The sequence below is a fragment of the Gracilinanus agilis genome, chromosome 2 (genome assembly GCF_016433145.1).
Source record: "Gracilinanus agilis isolate LMUSP501 chromosome 2, AgileGrace, whole genome shotgun sequence".
NCBI lineage: Eukaryota > Metazoa > Chordata > Mammalia > Didelphimorphia > Didelphidae > Gracilinanus > Gracilinanus agilis.
Window position 1 is genome coordinate 218260686 of NC_058131.1, and position 17621 is coordinate 218278306.

Sequence of the window (17621 nt, forward strand, 5' to 3'; positions counted from 1 at the left end):
TCTTCATTCAGCCACTTAAATGATTTATAAAATGCAGATCTGAACATATCACCTCCCTATTCAATGAACTCCAATGGTTTCTGCTGCCTTCAGGAGCAAATACAAAATGCTCTGTTGGCATTTAAAGTTTTAAAGTTCTTCATTTAAAGTTCTTCATAACCTTGCCCTCTCGTGCCTTTCTAGTCTTCTTACACTTTACTCCAAGACACATACTCTTCAAGGCAGTGACACTGGTTTTCTGGCAGTTCCATGAACAAGACACTCCATCTCTCAGCTCTGGGCATTTTCCTTGGTTATCTCCCATGCCTGGAATGTTCTCCTTCCTCTACTCCAACTACTGACTTCCCTGGATTCTTTTAAGTCCTAACTAAAACCCCATCTTTTATAGATCTTCTATAACCCTTCTTAATTCCAATGCTTTCCCTTTTTGAAGTATTTCAGATTGATCCTGCATCTGTATGTTTCCATGTTGTCTGCCCCCATTAGATTGTAAACTCTTTGTGGACAGGGGCTATCTTTTGCCTCTTTTTGTATCCCCAGTGTTTAGAACACTGCCTGGCACATTAATTAATAACAATTAATTGAATTGAATTTGCTTGCTTCTCATCCTTCTCCTGTCCTATTAATCTGGGTATTCATGAGTCTTTCCTCTGTTCCCTTTTCTTTCTCAATACTCTTTTCTCTTGGCCTTCCTATGCACTCCCACAGTTTCAACTAGTATCACCTCTACTCCGTGTATCTAGAAGCCAATTTCCATCTCTTTGCCTGGCATCTACAATTGAAATTCTTCCTATCACCTCAGACTCATCATGTCTAAGTTAGTGGTAATGAGATCAAGTTATGGGACATATCTATTCAGGAATCTACACAACTCTCTGTCTTTTCCTTCCTTCCAGCATGGATTTCATGTACAAGTCTCTTACTTTGAGGGTGAAAATTGTTCCAAGAAATTGGGCAGTAGACCTACCCCTTCTGTGTATGGATTTCAGGATTTGGGAGGGGCAAAGGAAGTTTCCTAAGACAAAGTAGAGAATAGAGCCCTCAAGCCCTGGTTAGTGTAAGAAAAGGCTAAAATGACTTTCAATTGGGGAGAGTCAGGGTGGTGGGATCTCTGCTGGACTGAAGAGGGAACCAAGCATCCTTCTTTCTATTCCCCTCCCCACTGAGATGAAGTCTCCCTTTGCATGGAGATGAATGCCCCCTGCCTACTTCCAAGCTCGGAAACCGAGCCCCTCTTTAGAGTGTGAGCTCTTGGACATATTCCTGCTTATGTCTCCTTAAAACCTTTTATATGAGTAGGGAGATAGAGGATGTGCCTTATAGAGTTCCAGATGCCTCCACTTCCCCCTCTCCTAGGTTTAGACCTTGATTTGGAACTTCATGTCCTGTATCATTTCCAGTCCTTTTTCTATACAAATAAGTGTCCCTTCTTGTATAAAGCCCATTCTCAGCAATTCTCAATAGGCTGACCCTCTTCTGAATGGTCCTCTTCAGGTCAGCTGGCTACCTGGATCCTAAGAGCTGAAGAGCTGCCTTTTGGAGAAGGAACTTATTATGTGAAAGTGATTCCTACAGCTGAGCTGGATCCAGCAGCCCATCACAATGTCACTGTTAGCATCACATGTTTCATTTCCCAGTGCGTATTCTGGGATGAGCTCCAGGAGGACTGGAGCACTGATGGTTGCCAGGTGAGGAGAAGCACTGGAAGTGGGAAAAAGGTGTGCCCAGATTGTCACTTGCATTCCTGTCTAGCTCACTGGGGCTAGGGGAGCAAGGCTTCATAGGACTTCTCTGCACCACTGGTGGCTTTGATGTGAAAGCCTGACTTGTGTTCATCATTAACTACTTAGCCCATGTTTCAAGATAGGTGGATGGGTAACTAACATTACTAATGATCTAATAAGGTACAATCACTATGGACCAGCCCATCCCCCAATTGAATCTGTTTCCCCATGATTCAGCCAATGGCTTTCAGACCACCCAGATCACAAGAAGAAGATGGCAGGAGGTAGCAAATGACTGGGGGTCAGGGGCAGGGAGAGGGGCAAAGGAAGAAACAAAAACATATACCAATAATAGGCTGAAGCAATAGGCCAAAGCTGTTCAAATTTTCTTCTACACATTGACCAGCCCAGCACTAGATTCTCCTGCTCCGGTCTTAGGGACTATATCCAGATTAGAAGGGGTTGGGAGAAGGCTTGAGAAAAGTCTTTCCTTAGATAGAATGACTGAATGCATGGCCTCCAGAACTTCTCCCAACTGAAGCCTTCATTTCACCACATACAAAATCGCTTATCATCCCTGGAGATATCTCTTTACAGCTCATTCTACCCATGTATTTTACTACCTAGGTTACCTTAGGAAAGTCATTTCACTATGCTGGACTTCAGATTCCTCACCTGTCAAATGAGGAAGCTGGACTAGATGAAGTTCTGAAGTCCCTTCCATTTCTAGATCTATGACCCTGTGATCCCCCCCATTTCCAGAATACTGAAAAGTAGTTGAGTGGGAGCTATTCTCATCAATCCTATATTGGTAAAGTACCCTAAATCTCTGGGAAACTATCTTTAGGTTTAAAGAACTCTTTTACCTATGCCTAGCACTGTTCTAAGAAAGCAAAGAGCCTTGATCTAGGTCTGGGGAGCTAACATTCTCTCTGTCAGAAAAAATAAACTTCTCATGGACACATGGTCACATTGACCTACCAACCAAGTTAGTGCCTTGCATTAATAGGTTTTCCTTTCCCCTTTCAAAGTCAAGTTGAATCCCATGCTACTAAGCTTGGAAATGGGATTGCCAAACCAAAAAAGTTAGATATAGCGTCTGAGGCTGAGTGCTCCTCCCAGCTCAGCTAATTACTTGTGTGACCGTAAGTAAGTGACTTAACCTCTCTCTCTTCATCTGCAAAATGAGGAGATTGAACTAGCTGACCTCTAAGATACCTGCTAGCTTTAAATTTATGATCTCATTATTCCATTAATAAAGTGCTTTTGGGGGGGGTGCTTTTAGGTGGGTCCCCAGACTACCCTTTATAGCACCCACTGCCTCTGCAACCATCTCACCTTCTTTGGAAGCACCTTCTTTGTGATGCCCAACATCATTGATGTGAGCCAAACGGCTGAGCTCTTTGGCACCTTTGTGAACAATCCTGTGGTTGTGACCACCGTGGGCTGCCTCTTTGTGGTGTATGTGATGGTAGTGGTCTGGGCAAGAAGAAAAGACATTCAGGATAATGCCAAGGTAAGTGGTCTAGAAGGGAAGTTTCAGCTCCCTACCAGGGAGAACTTTTTTACAATCAAATCTATCTAACAATAGAATGAGCTGCTTTAAGAGGGAAATTTGTTCTCCATTAATGGAGATGATCAAAATGAGCTGGATAAACCCTTTCTAGGATGAAGGGGATTTTTGCAACAGGCAGGAACTTTGACACTGCAAAGTGATGTGCCTTTTCCTTCCCCACTACTCCTGTGTTTTTAGGTTGGCTTTGTTTTTGTTTGTTTGTTTGTTTGTTTTGGTCTTCTCTCATTAGAATGTAGGCTTCTTTTTTGCTTGTGTTTGTATCCCTGGCACTTAGTACAGTTATCTAGTACATAGTAAGTGCTTAATAAATGATTGTTTACTAGAGAGGTCATGGGTCCCAGGATCCTGTCCAGCACTGAGATTTCATGACTAATGGAAAGGCAATGTAGTATAATGATCCAGCCAAGCACATAGCAGGAGCTTAAAAAATGTCTATTGACTGAAAGTGAACCTGGAATCAGGAAGATCTGGATTAAAATCACATGCCAGACAGTCATTAACTAAGACCTTAGGTAAATCAATTAACCTCTTAGCCTCAGTTTACTCATCTGTAAAATGGGGATAATGATAGCACCTACCTCAAGAGATAGCTTTTAGTTTCAAATGAGATAATACTGTCAGTCTGACTGATGGAGGTTCTCAAGAGACAATGAGAACAGATTAAGGTAATATAGCAAAGCTTTAATGCAGGGAGGAGGAGGGGGGAATTGAGGAGAGGAGCAGCAAAGGGGAGCCCAGATGTCAGTAGATGGCTACAGAGTGCTGTATAAGTTGGGGGAGATATAGGCTAGGGTCTTATAGGTTTGGGGAAGGAAGGGAGTGTAGGGGACAAGGCAACTTGGATTAATCTCACTAGTTGTCTCTGGGGAAGGTGAGCTACTTGGATTAACTTCACTAGATGTCCCTAAGGTGGGTAGGGAGTCCCAGTCTCTAGGGATGGAGGGGTGGTTCTCAGGAATGGAGAGTTCTGATGCTCAGCCATACAAGGCAGGCTGGGGAACAAAGTCCTGGGGTTCTGCCAGCTGTTGCTGGGTTTTAGCAGGTGTTGGGGTGGGGAGCCTGAGGTCTATCAAATACATGCAAAGTTCTTTTCACATCTTAAAAAATTATGGGAATATAAACTATTATAATTGCTGATATTAGTTGGAGGACTAAGGGGATTTCTTCTTTTGCCCTCTCTCTGTGAGCTTGCTTGGTGGTCTGGGACAAAAGAACATAAGCTGGGAGTCAACAAACCAGTTGGCTACAACTAACTGGGTGATCCCTGGCAAGATCCTTAACCTCTCTGGGCCTTAGTCTCCTTATTTAAGACAAAGATCACATTTGCCTGTCTGTCTCACAGGGCTGTTGTAAAGCTAAAAATGGCATCACGGATGTGCAATGCTTTGTCTATAGACCAATCAGGACATCTGAAAATACAAGAAGGCAGTGAATACTGCTTCCCTGGAAGTCTTTAGGCTAAGGCAAAATGCCTATTTGTCAGGGATGTTTTAGATGTATGAGATTGAACTGGATGACCTCTGAGGTCTCTCCCAGCTCTGGGCTTCAGTGACTCCAAGCACTGGTCTCAGAGTCAGAAGATGTACATTTGGGTCCAAGCTCTGCTGCTTACAAGGCCATCTTAATGTCTGAAGCCAAAGGGGACTTTCACCTCAGCCCACTCTGCCAGGCCACCTCCCACCCACAGGGACAGATGACCTGCTTCTCTTTGCCTGCAGTGGTGCTGGTGTTGACTATGCTCAACAGATGCTTGAATAATGCCCTGATTCTGTCCAGGTGAAGGTCACAGTGCTAGAGGACAACGATCCCTTTGCCCACTACCATTACCTGGTGACAGTCTTTACTGGCCACCGGCGGGGAGCAGCTACCACCTCCAAGGTAAAAGGACTCTGAATGGGGTCTGATGGATAAATTTACCCCAGTTTAACTGTGTGTCAGAGAGGCCCAGCCCAGGAGACTAGCACTTATGTTTCTATAACTGTGATTACTTTTATGGGTTGAAAATAGAAATTATAGAATTAAGAACTGACAAACTCATCCATAAGGGAAGGAAGTGAAGTCGTGGCACAAAACACAAAGGACAGTATTTATCCATAGTAGTACTTGAGTCCAACTGCCTGCATCTTTCCCCATCCTAATTTTTAATTAACAGCACCACAGTAGGAAATATTGGGAAAGTCACTGAACATAGAGATAGAAAACCTGGGTTCAAAAAATTACTACTGGTATGGTCACTGGCAAGTACCTTCAGCTCCCTAGGTTTCCTCATCTATAAAATGGGAAGAAGAATGCCTGTGCTACCTTCCTCAAAAAGTTGTAAGGAATTCAGTTCAAATCAGTAATCAGTAAGTGCCCATGTCCTGACAAACTAGGCTAGAAGCTGGATATTCAAAGACAAAAATGAAATACAATTCCTGTCCTCAAGAGGCTTACATTCTGCTTTTGGAAAGTACTCTATAAATCTTAAAGTGCAATGGAAATGTGAATTATTCTTCTTCTGTAACGAAGTTGAAAGAAATGTTTATATATGGTAGGAAGAGTGTTAGACTCAGTAAGAAGGCATGGGTCTGACCCCTGGCTCTGACACTTATTAGCTGAGCCCAGAAGTTAAAAGGGGCTGCACATGAAGGTCTGGGCCTCTATGGGTGAAGATGTGCCCAGGTGTGCCAGTGGGTCTGATCCTTTCCCCCTCTCCACAGCCACAGTGTCTGAGGACATTTTTTGTATGGCCCGCCCCTCTGTCCAGCAGCCCAGTGAGAGTACTTCCACCCTCCTTTCTCTGGAGTAATGGGGGAGGTGGGACTCACAGGCAGCTTGAAGGTGCATTTTGGGCATGTGATCTCTAAAAGGTTTGACAAAGCTGGTCTAGGCCATTGTTCTTCACCCACACTGTTCATCAAAATAAAAGCTCCTTGAGGACAGGGACTATTTTTTGCTGTTTTTCATATCTCCAGCATTTAGCAAGACATTTGGAATAGAGTTAGCATTTAACAAATGCTTTTAGATTAAGTGATTTCAGTTACTATTTGGGAGCAGTGGTGGGAACTCTTTGATCAGATAATGGCAAATTACTGAGCTGTCTGTGTGGTCTCCACATCTAAGATGTGCAAAATGGACCTAGAGCTAAGGGTATAAGTGATGCCACTGGGAATAGCTTAACTACCATGACCTCAGAGGCCTGAAAATACAAGACACATTTAAAGGATAATAAAGAGACCCATTTCATAATGCAGAGGAGGGTTCACTGAAGGGGAAGAGATGGTGGCAGAGAAGGCTGCAAAGACTAGAGACAGATCATAAAGGTATTAACGTCTATGTAAGGGATTTATTTATAAAGAGTCAGAAATGGGGAGCCATTGAAGGTTTCTGAAGGTAACTTTAATAGGATGATTGGAGCAGGTATACTCTATATTTGATAGACCCCAGTGGCAAGTAAGAAGCTATCACTTCTTGGATATTGAATTGGGATGTTGAATTAGGATAGTGGCAGTATTTGTGGAGAAAAGAGGATGATTGTTTGTGACTTTAGGAGGAAGAATCTATAAATCTGCTTATTGGTTATTGGCTACAATCTGATTATTGATTAGGTATATAGAGTGAGAGAAAGGAAAGGATCAATAGAAATGAGAAAGATAGAAAGAAGGGAAAGTTTGGAAGGTGGAATTGGAGATGAGTTCAGTTTTAGACAAGATGAGTTTGAGGTGATAGTAGGACAATGAGGTGGAGAATTTAGTAGTATACGTTTAATTAATCAACAAACATTTATTGAATACTTACTATGTACTAGGCACTATGTGAAGTTCTTGGGATAATAAGAGTCCTTGAAAAAGACCTTTCAGATCATCTAGTCCAACTCCCTTATTTTCTAGATGAGGATACTGAGGTCCATGGAGGTTATGTGTCTTGCTGATAATCTCACAACTGGTAAGCAGAAGAACTGGGAATAAAACCCAGGTGCTCTGACTATAATTCCATTATTTCCCTATATTATACTGTTGCCCAAACTGATTATGGAACTGAAATAACTCTTTTCAGGGTTACCTACTCACTGTACACAACATTCCATCTCCATTTCTGTACCTTTTCACAAGTTGTCCTCTAAACCAGAAATTCACTCCTTCCTATTTCTTCTGCCTCTGATAATCCTTAGCTTCCTTTAAGGCCTATCTCAGATGTCATGTCTTACTTAAGGACTTGTTTGATCTCCTCCCAGTTGTTAGTGTCCTCCTGTCCCGTGTTTTTTATATATTTTGCATGTATTTCTCTGGATACATTTCCCCCCCTTCAACAGAATATAAATTCCTTAAGGCAGGGACTATTTCACAGAATTTCAAATTGGGAAGGAACTTTAATGGTCCTCACATCCAACCAGTGGCCAAAAAGGAAACCCTATTATAACATGCTTGACAAATAGCCATCTAGCCTTTACTTGAAGACTTCTAAAGGAGAGGAACCCGCACTACCTACCAAGGTAGTTCTTTCCACTCTGGGATTGATTATGGTTACATTCTGGTTACATTCTGATATTCTATAGGTTATTAACATCCTTCCTAAACTGTAGAGCCCAGAACTGAAAATAATGTCCCATTTGTAGTCTGATCAGAGTAGAATACAGAGGAACAATCACCTCCTTGTTCCTGAAATCTATGACTTTCTCAATACAATCCAACATTTCATTAGCTTTTTTGGTGTCATATTACCCAGCTTAAAATCTATTCTAATGCCTAGATCTTTGTCAGACAAACTATGTTCTAACCATGTCTCCTCTATCTTGTATACTAAATATCAGTTCTGAGGCAGAAGAGTGGTAAGGGCTAGGCAATTAAGGTTAAGTGGCTTGTCCAGGGTCATACAGTTAAGTGTCTGAGGCCAGATTTTTGAGCCCAGGACCTCCTACCTCCAGGCCTGGCTCTCTATTCCCTGAGTCACCTAGCTGCCCCAAAGCTGATATTTTTTTTAACCTAGGTATAAGACACTACATTTACATCTATGGAATTTCATCTTATAAGATTTACCCCAATGCTATAGCCCTGTGTTGGTGAACCTATGGCATTCATGCCAGAAGGGGTGCTCTCCTCCCCTTCTCTACCATGCCTGATGACATTTCTCATATTACCTGCCCCTTTGCCCAGCAGCCTAATGGGAGTGCTTCCTCCCTCTCCTGTTTTGGGTAAGATGAGGGGCTCACATGCAGCATGAGGGTTGCAGTTTGGGCATCCACCCAGTCTCTAAAAGGTTTGCCATCACTACTCTAGCCTGTCATGAAATTTTTGGGGGATTTCTGACTGACTTTCATTGTGCTAGATATTCCTTCTAGCTTCATTTAATCTGCAAATTTGATGTGTGTGTCATTGATGCCTTCAATCAAAAATAATAAAAAATGTTAAACATTCTAGAGAAAAGCACAGATCCCTATAGCACTCCCCTGGATGCTCCTTCCAAGTTGACATGAAAAAATTGATGACTGCTCTAAGCCAGGTCATTCAACCAGTTCCAAATCCATGTAATTATATTGTTTAAACCTACATCTCTCCTTTCCCACAAGAATGAGATACACGATATCCCAAAAACTTTTATAAAAGTTTAAGTTTTAAATGCATGAAGGCTTTTAGGACACCCAGAGCTTTATCAACTGTTTTGATAAAATCTAGATTGACTATATGTACAGCATTCTACTAATCTATGAATTTAAGAACCCTGTCAACAGAATAAATCAAATTAGTTTGGCATAATCTCTTCTTGATGAAGCCATGCTGGTTCTTTCTGATTTAAGGTTTCTTTTTCTTGATGCTCATTAATCGTCTCATTAATGGAGTGTTCTAGAATTTTCCCAGAAATTACAGTCAAGTTCTCTAATCTTTTTATTGGAAAACTCTCTTTTCCTTTTTAAAAAATGGAGACATTTGTCCTTCTTTGGTCCTAAGAAACCTCTCTTGTTCTCCACTCCTACACATATCACTAATGGTGGGTCAACAATCATATCCTTTAGTTCTTTCAGAATCTAAGGCTATCATTCATTTGGTCTAGGTGGCTTGAATTTATCAAGGGTTGTTAAATGTTCTGTTACTATTTCCTTGACTTGATGTCAATTACTTCTTAACTAGGTTTGTTCTATCATTTCCAATGCAAAGATAATTATTTTTGTCTCTCCCAAAATAGAATCAAAATAAAAACTGAGAAATGTCTGCCTTCTCTCTGTTATTGTCCTTTGATGCCAAACAGTAGTCCTATCTCTTCTCTGAGCTTCCTCTTCTTCACAATATTTTAATGATCTTTATTGTCTTTAGTTTTTCTCACCAGCTTCAGCTTATTCTGAGCTTTAATACTTCTAAAACTATTTGTACAGAACTGAGCCATGGGGAGCTAGGCGACACAATCGATAAGAGTGCTGGGCCTAGAATCAGGAAAGCCTGAGTTCAAATCCAGCCTCATATTTCACTAACTGTGTAACCCTAGGCAAGTCACTTAATTTCTGTCTGCCTCAGTTTCTTCAATTGTAAAATGAGAGGATCATAATAGTACCTACCTCCCGGGGTTGTTGTGAAGAACAAATGAGATAATATTTATAATGCATTTAGCACAGTGAAGTAGCACATACTAGGTGTTTAATAAATGCTTAGTCTTTCTTTCTCATAGTCATCCTTTCTTATCTGCCCGTTTCCATTTTTTTTATTGTTACCTTATTTATATATTTATTTTTACCTTTAAAAATTTTTTTAAGCCCTTATCTTTCATCTTAGAATCAATACTGGATATTGGTTCTAAGGCAGAAGAGTGGTAAGGGCTAGGCAATGGGGGTTAAATGGCTTGCCCAGGATCACACAGCTAGGAAGTGTCTGTCACATTTGAACCCAGGACCTCCCATCTCTGGGCCTGATTCTCAATCCACTGAGCCACCCAATTGTCCCCCACCTTTTTATTGTTTTAATAATTTTTAAATTAAATTAAATTTATTAAACTAATTAATTAAATAAATATATTAAATTTAATTTAAGTAATTTTTACAATTGTTATCTGACATTTTGCAATTCATATTTTCTCTCTCCTTCCTCCTCCCCCCTCTCTGAGGTAAAAATCTGATATAGGTTATACAATTGCTGTCATGTAATACATATTTTTATATTCCTCTCGTCATGAAAAAAGATATATACTAAAGCCTGCTTCCATTTTCTAGACATCTTTTTAAAAAAATCTATTTTGGTTAATGAATTCCCTGTGTATTCTTATTGGTTTCCTCAAACAATTCCCACTTTTCCTCCTTATCTGAATTTTCTTTTGTGTCTTCAGACTTATTCTTGAGTTTCCCATATGTCCTATACTGATTTCACCTTAAGCATGTTAGTCCATAGGCTCCTATTTAGCCGTCATCTCGAACTTTTAAATATGCTTTCCCAAAATCTAGTTGTATGTCAAACTATTCTCAGCAATGGATGAATGAATGAAAAAGCATTAATTGAGCACTTACTATGTGCCACTGTGCTAATCATTGGGGATCCAGCACCTAGGTTTGAGTCCTGGCTCTGATACCCATACTTGACCTTGGTTGAGTAACAACGCATGGGGTCTGCCTTTAGCTCTGTGATGTTTAGTATAAAGGCAAAGACAGTCTCTGTCCTTCGGAGCCAATATTCAAATAGGAGAGAAAACACACAAAGAGGTGGTTTAGGACAGTATAATAGAATTTATTTCTGAAATATTATTCAAATAGAATTTCTGCATCCACATTTAAGAACATTATCAAAGGGGTCAATCTCTAAGGTGATTATTAGAAAGAACCTACTGGCCAGTAGCTTAGGAGGTTGGTAGTGAAAGGTGCTGTTGGCATGAACTGAAGATCAGCCAGGTTCTACCTCTGAAATGGACCATTTCCTTGGCTCTGTTTCCTGACTTTGCCCCGCTCTCCTAGAATGGGACAAGCCATCTCCTCAATCTGTGCCTTTGGTCCAAGGGTGCTTGATTGAGAGATAGATGGCTCAGCCCAAATTTGTTATCATTTATAAAGTGGTACAAAGGGCAAGCCTTCAAGTTGTTGGGTGGTATCTTGTCTCCTCAAAGATCTCAAACATATTATTAGAGAACCTGACTTTGGATTTGTTATCATTTCAGGTGACAGTCACACTGTGTGGAGTGGAAGGAGAGAGTGAGCCCCACCACTTATCAGACCCAGATACCCCAGTTTTTGAGCGAGGAGGTGTGGATGTCTTCTTGCTGGCTACTCTATTTCCACTTGGGGAACTGCAGAGCATCCGACTGTGGCATGATAACTCTGGAGACAGGCCATCCTGGTAAGCTCACGTAAGATAGCCAGCTCAGAGCACAGGGAGTCAAACAGAATGGAGAGCAAGAAGTCAAGAGACCTTATTGCTGCCTTTTAACCTTGTTCCAAAGTTTCCCTATTTGCAAAATGGAGATAATGTCCACTGTACCAATCCCAATTTTTACCTCCCATAGACACTAAATGAGATAATAACCTAAAGTCCCAAGGCCTAAGGTGAAAACACTTCAGAGAATTCACAATATTCCCTTTTTTTTCCCCTCCTGTATGGGCCTAAAAGGGCCAGATTCATGGTTGCAGTTACTGTGATTATGAAGGTAGAAAGGCAAACATTCCTGATATCCTCCTGACCTCTGAGCTGGCCACAAACTGCTGGAGAGATGGCTAATCAGTGTAATGGAAAGAATGTTAGATTTGGAGCCAGAAGAACTGGATTCTGGTCCAGCTCTGTCACTTGCCACTTTTATGACTTTGGTCAAGTAAAGGAATCTCTATGGGTCGTAGGTTCCTTCCTCAGGAAATGTGGAGGTTGTACTAAATGACCTCCAAGATTCCTTCCAACTCTTAAGCCTGCGATCCTGTGACCTTACAACATAGAACATAGACTGGCAGAAATGGGAGGTGCCTTCAAGCATAGAATGCTAGAGCTAGAAGGAATCATTGAATGTCAATTTCCAGACCCAAGAATGAATGAATAATAGAATATCAGAGCTGGAAAGGTGAGACAACAGAGTCCAGCCCCTTCATTTTTTTTTAAACTGAATTCAGAGAAAGGGAATTTGGATTAAATAAATGAGAAATGGAAGCAGGAGGTTCAGGTAAGAAGGAGGCTTATTTATAAAGGAGTCCTGGCATGAGCTAAGGCCCAAACATCACAAGATCAGAGTTGGAAAAGACCTCAAATGAGAATGGAAAAAAAAAGGAGAATGAGTCCAATGAGTGGCCTGAGAAACGTAGAAGAAAAAAAACTATTAATATTATGCTCTTTATTGTAGGCATAAGTCTGCCAGAAATAATTTTTATTAATTTATCATTATTCAGGCAGTTAGGTGGCATAGTGAATAGAGTATAGAATATAGAGTTAGGAAGACCTGAGTTCAAATTCTGCCTCAGATACTCAGTAGCTGTGTTATTGTCGTTTTGGTCATTTTCAGTTGTGTTCAACTCTTCATGACCCCTTTTTTGGGGGGATTTTCTTTGGCAAAGATAATGGTTTGGTTTGCTATTTCCTTTTCCAGCTCATTTTATAGGAGACAAAATTGAGGCAAATAGGGTTAAATGACTTACCCAGGGTAAGCTACTGAGTTCCTGCATCTGGATTTGAACTCAGATCTTTCTGACTCCAGACCTGACACTATTCATTGCATCACCTAGCTCAGTGATGGGCAAACTATTCCCCTCTGCGGGCCAGATCCAGGTTGTAGTTTGCCTATCACTGCCTTAAGCAATTCCTTAATCACTCCATCTGGATGGCACACTACAACCTAGATCTGGCCCGTTGCGGGGAATAGTTTGCCTATCACTGACCTAGCTGGTTAACCTTGGCCAATTCACTTAATCTCTGTGACTTGGTTTACTCATCTATAAAATAAAGATAATTATGCCTATTTCATGAGATTATTCTGAAGGTCAAATAATATATGTAAAGCACTTTGTAAACTATAAAACACTACATAAATACTATAATAATTATTATTCTAATATAAGCATTGTTTTGCTTAAAGAGAGAATTGCTTAAGCTGGCATAGTCTCATCATACCCTCAGATACCTTTCTCTCCCTAATTTGAAGTTGTATTTATGGGATTATTGAACACAGGAAAGTTTCCCAAAAAACTGGAACATAATTACACAACTCAGGACAAAGTAAAAGTTAACATATTGCTTCATCAATCCATAACAATAGTCACTTAATAATGGAGAATCCTCTTCCTCAAACTCCACAGTCCCTTAATGACCTTTCAAAAGCAATTAACAAAATAAGATGTTTTCCGTCTCACTAATACCCCAATCCCTTCTGGGAAAGGGAAGAGGCGATAATTCAACTAGAGGTGAGCTATTTCTCTAAGTCTGTTTACTGCCCCTAATTCATTTTCCTGAACCTTTTTTTGCCTTCTTGAAGGAAATACACTTTCCTAAAAGCAAGGGATTAGGCCAAAGAAAACAAATTTCAATGGAGGACATTGTTTTCTGAAAAGATTAAGTACTGATAACATTTCCTTTTTTATTTCCTTTTATTTTCAGTTAAACTAAAAAGAAGTCTCTAATATGCTTTAAAAAGCACACAACTTGGTAATTCCCTATCTTCTCATTGGCACCAAGGATATCTTATCTGCTGTCATGTATCCATAACTCAACTCTGTCATTTGTATAACAAAGAAGCCAAAAAAGAAAGTTTAGTCTTCATTAAGAGGCATAATGTCCAAAACAAATAAGTCAGTGTGAGGCCATGATTCTGAAAATGGAAGATTATACAAAAGGTTTATGAACTTTATAATAGAGAAGGAGTTTGCCAAAAAAAAAAAAAAATCCCTACTAGTAGAAGTATAAAGTATAGTCCTTTGCTGAAAGGTAGGAGCCAGGAAATGTTCTGGAAACTTGAGGTGAGATGGGAAGGTTTAGAATGGCCATCGTGGAGTATAATAGAGCTAGTTAAAAGCTGAATGAGCTTTCTTAGGAGATACCATGTTTTCCCCTCTCTAAAGGTCTTCAAATGAAGGCTGAATGAATCCTTGGTCATGCTATAAAGGAATTGCTTATTCAGAGTTTGACTTCATGGTCTCTGAGGTCCTTTTCTAGCTAATGAGATTCTGTGATTCAGAGACTCAGTTCCTCCTCTGTAAATAGAAGTACTAATATTTTTACTTTCTACCTCACTGGGTTGTAGTGAAAACATTTTATAAGCTATTCCCTGAGCATGGCTAAATTTTACTATTAAATTGATAAACATTAATTATAGATGAAAAATTCTTGATCTGCTTCTTCTAGGAATTTGACCAACCAATGAAGTCCCCTCTGTATATCCCAAGAGTCCCTCTTCTGCTACACAGTAGAGTTACACTCTGTATCCCTTAATAACTAGGCTCTCTTTTCCAGGTACGTCAACCGTGTATCAGTCCATGACTTGACACTGGATCACAAATGGTATTTCCTCTGTAATTCTTGGTTGTCCATTGATGTTGGCGACTGTGTCCTAGACAGGAGGTTTCCAGTGGCCACAGAGCAAGATATGAAACAATTCAGGTAAAACTTAGCTCCCATATCATCCATTTCTATGTTAACATTGGTCCATGTTGCATAGAGGAGAACTGAGTATTCATGTGGCTTTGAAAATCTCAGAAAAACCAATGTGTATAGTGATACTGTCTTACAATGCTTGGATATCATAAAACTATAGAATGTCAGAGCTGGAGTAAGTCTTAAAATATGGGACAGAAAATATTGGTCAGTAGAATTTATAAAGTACTAACTATGTACCAGGCATTATACTAAAAGAAAGGAAAAAGACAGTTGGGTTAAATGAATTGATTAGAAATATATAATATTGTAGTACTTTAAAGAAAAACTCTGAGACAGTTTTTTGTTATTGTTTTTACTTTAAAAGCCAGGAAAATGGAGAAAGAGATCTCTGAGCACAAACTCAACTCAAGTATCTTATAGGGCTTCTTGTAGGCAGATGAGACTCCTGTGAGAAATCAGGAACAATGAGCACGTTGGGAATTAGGTGGATAGAAAGTAGTGAGGGGAGGGGAGGAAAGAGGACCAGAAAGACTAGAATGAAAAAAAAGCCAGAAGTATGAATATTCAGTTTGTCAAACACATAGGGTTGTGTAATATAAGTCTGGAAAGGTAGTTAGGCTGAATGCTAGCCTAAAGAGCAAAGGACATGTCCCATTGAAGGGAAGGTGCTCTGGGCACAATTCAATTTAAAAAAAATTAATAAACAGCTATTCTGTAGCAGGTACTGACCTAGAATACAAAGATGAAGAATTAAGGCCCCTGCTGTCCAGAAGGGGAGAGGTGGGAAGATGTTAGAGGGAATAAGACTTGTTCATTGACAAATAGAATATTAAAAAAATACAAATAGGTATCCTCTTTCAGAGGAGAGATTAGGAAAAGTGCTTTAAAATTACAGAGGAAACAAATCTGGCCTCAGATACTTTCTAGCTGTGTGATCCTGGGCAAGTCACTTAACCCCCATTTGCCTAGCCTTAACTCTTCTGCCTTGGAACCGATGAAAGGTAAAGTTTAAAAAAATACAGAGGAAAACATTTTCACTTAGGGAGATCAGGGAGGTCAACATTGAGGAAATGGCTCCTAAGGTAGGCCTTGAAGAGAGAGAGGAATCTTGATAAGCAGAGGAGGGTGTTGTAGGCTTGGGGGACAGATTGTATTTAAGTAAATGAATGGCATGTTGAGTTCTGAAAATAGGTAGTAATTCTAGTAATTCAGCTTAATCAGAACAGAATGAGTATACTGTGAAATTTACTCATTTATGACTCTCTCCCCTATTTTCCCCGCTAATGTTTGCATTTTCTGATTTGTATCTTTCTCCTTGAAAGGATGGGCTTGGTTTGCCAAGAAAGGAAGTCTAGTCAATAAGAGCGAGGGGCAAAGGGTATCTTCTGCTGGAAGCTGAAATCAGTGTTCAAGGCTGACTCTTAGGGTAAAAGGGGTTTAGGAAAGCCACTAACTAATAAATTTCTCCATTCGTTCCTCTTCACTTCAGCTCCTTTGCCTCCTGACTCCAAGATGCTTGCATTATTCTACCCCTCTCTTCCCTGGGCCTTCCTCAAAATTATGCCATGGGACATAACTGTCCATAATTACAACTTCTTCAAGCCTTCTAGCACTTGGGACCCCTAGCAGGGGGGCAGATCCTGAAGGACCCTTAAGTGGAAGGAACATAAAGGGCTTGTCTTGTGGGAGAGTTTGTGGGGAAGACTAATGAGCAAGGGGAAGGAAAAGCTGGGAGTAAAAAGGACCTGGGTCATTGGGAGGAACCTGTTTGGAGTTTGGTTGGTTTGGTTTAAATTAGACCTGTGATTTCATTGATATAAAGAACTCTAGATGCAAAAAATTCTCTGCCAATGCAGAACAGTATGCAGTTAGAATTTATTATCCAATAGAGTTGTCTGAACCCTGGGAAGTTGAGTTACTTGCATCACAAGGCCAATACATCAGAGTCAGAACATAAAGACAGATATTCCTGGCTCTAAGGCCAGCTCTTTATGCCCTCTGACATAGAATTTCTTGTAAAGACATTTAATATAGTATAAAGAGCATCAAGTCCAAAGACATCAGTGATCTGGATTTGAGTATTTGGAAGGTCATCTCAGAAGGGAAAGCTCTAACAACTGGAGATGAAAACAGTTAACTATGATCTTGGACTAGTTGTCTTCTCATCTGTAAAACGAGGGAGTTAGACTAGACCAGTGGTCTCCAGAGTTTCCAGATTGTGCACCTTATCAAAAAAATGTTTGAGCATGTACCCCAAACAAGGGTATATTATAAATTATATTCAGGTGCCACCATAGTAAAAATCATGTGCATTATAACATAAAAGTAGAAATTTTAAATGATAATGTAACATTTTATTCTAGAGTCAATAGAGAATCACTAGAGGTTGTTGAGCAAGGAAACAACATAGATATTTTGGCAATTGTGTGTAGGAGAACTAGGAGTAGAGACATAAAGCATGGAGGCCACCAACAAGGCTAGTGTTGTAGACTGGGGTAGGTGATTAGAGCCTGAGCTAGGATGGTAGCTATGTGATTTACAAGAAGGGTGCATATATGAGAGTTGTACAGATTAAAAGAACATGGCTTGGCAACTGATTGGCTACATGGGCTAACTGAGTGAGGAGTCAAGGGTGATACCAAGGGTGCAGACCTGTGGGACTGAAAGGATAGTGGTGTCCTCTCCCATAATATATGTTTAGAAGAGCAGTGGTTTAGGGGTAAAGATGATATGAGATCTGCAACACAGATCATAAATCATCCATGCCTGTTCATCCTATGTGATTCACTCTGTCCAATAAAATGGAAA

General features: G+C 40.2%; 1 protein-coding gene across 1 annotated transcript in view; it reads left to right on the plus strand.

Moving 5' to 3' along the window:
• The window catches only part of PKD1L2 (polycystin 1 like 2), a 147224-nt gene that overhangs the window by 56414 nt on the left and 73189 nt on the right, over positions 1-17621 (plus strand). The window contains 5 exon segments of the mRNA XM_044663653.1: positions 1495-1688; positions 3010-3240; positions 5077-5178; positions 11407-11585; positions 14670-14816. Of these exon segments, the coding sequence (XP_044519588.1) occupies positions 1495-1688; positions 3010-3240; positions 5077-5178; positions 11407-11585; positions 14670-14816 (853 nt within the window).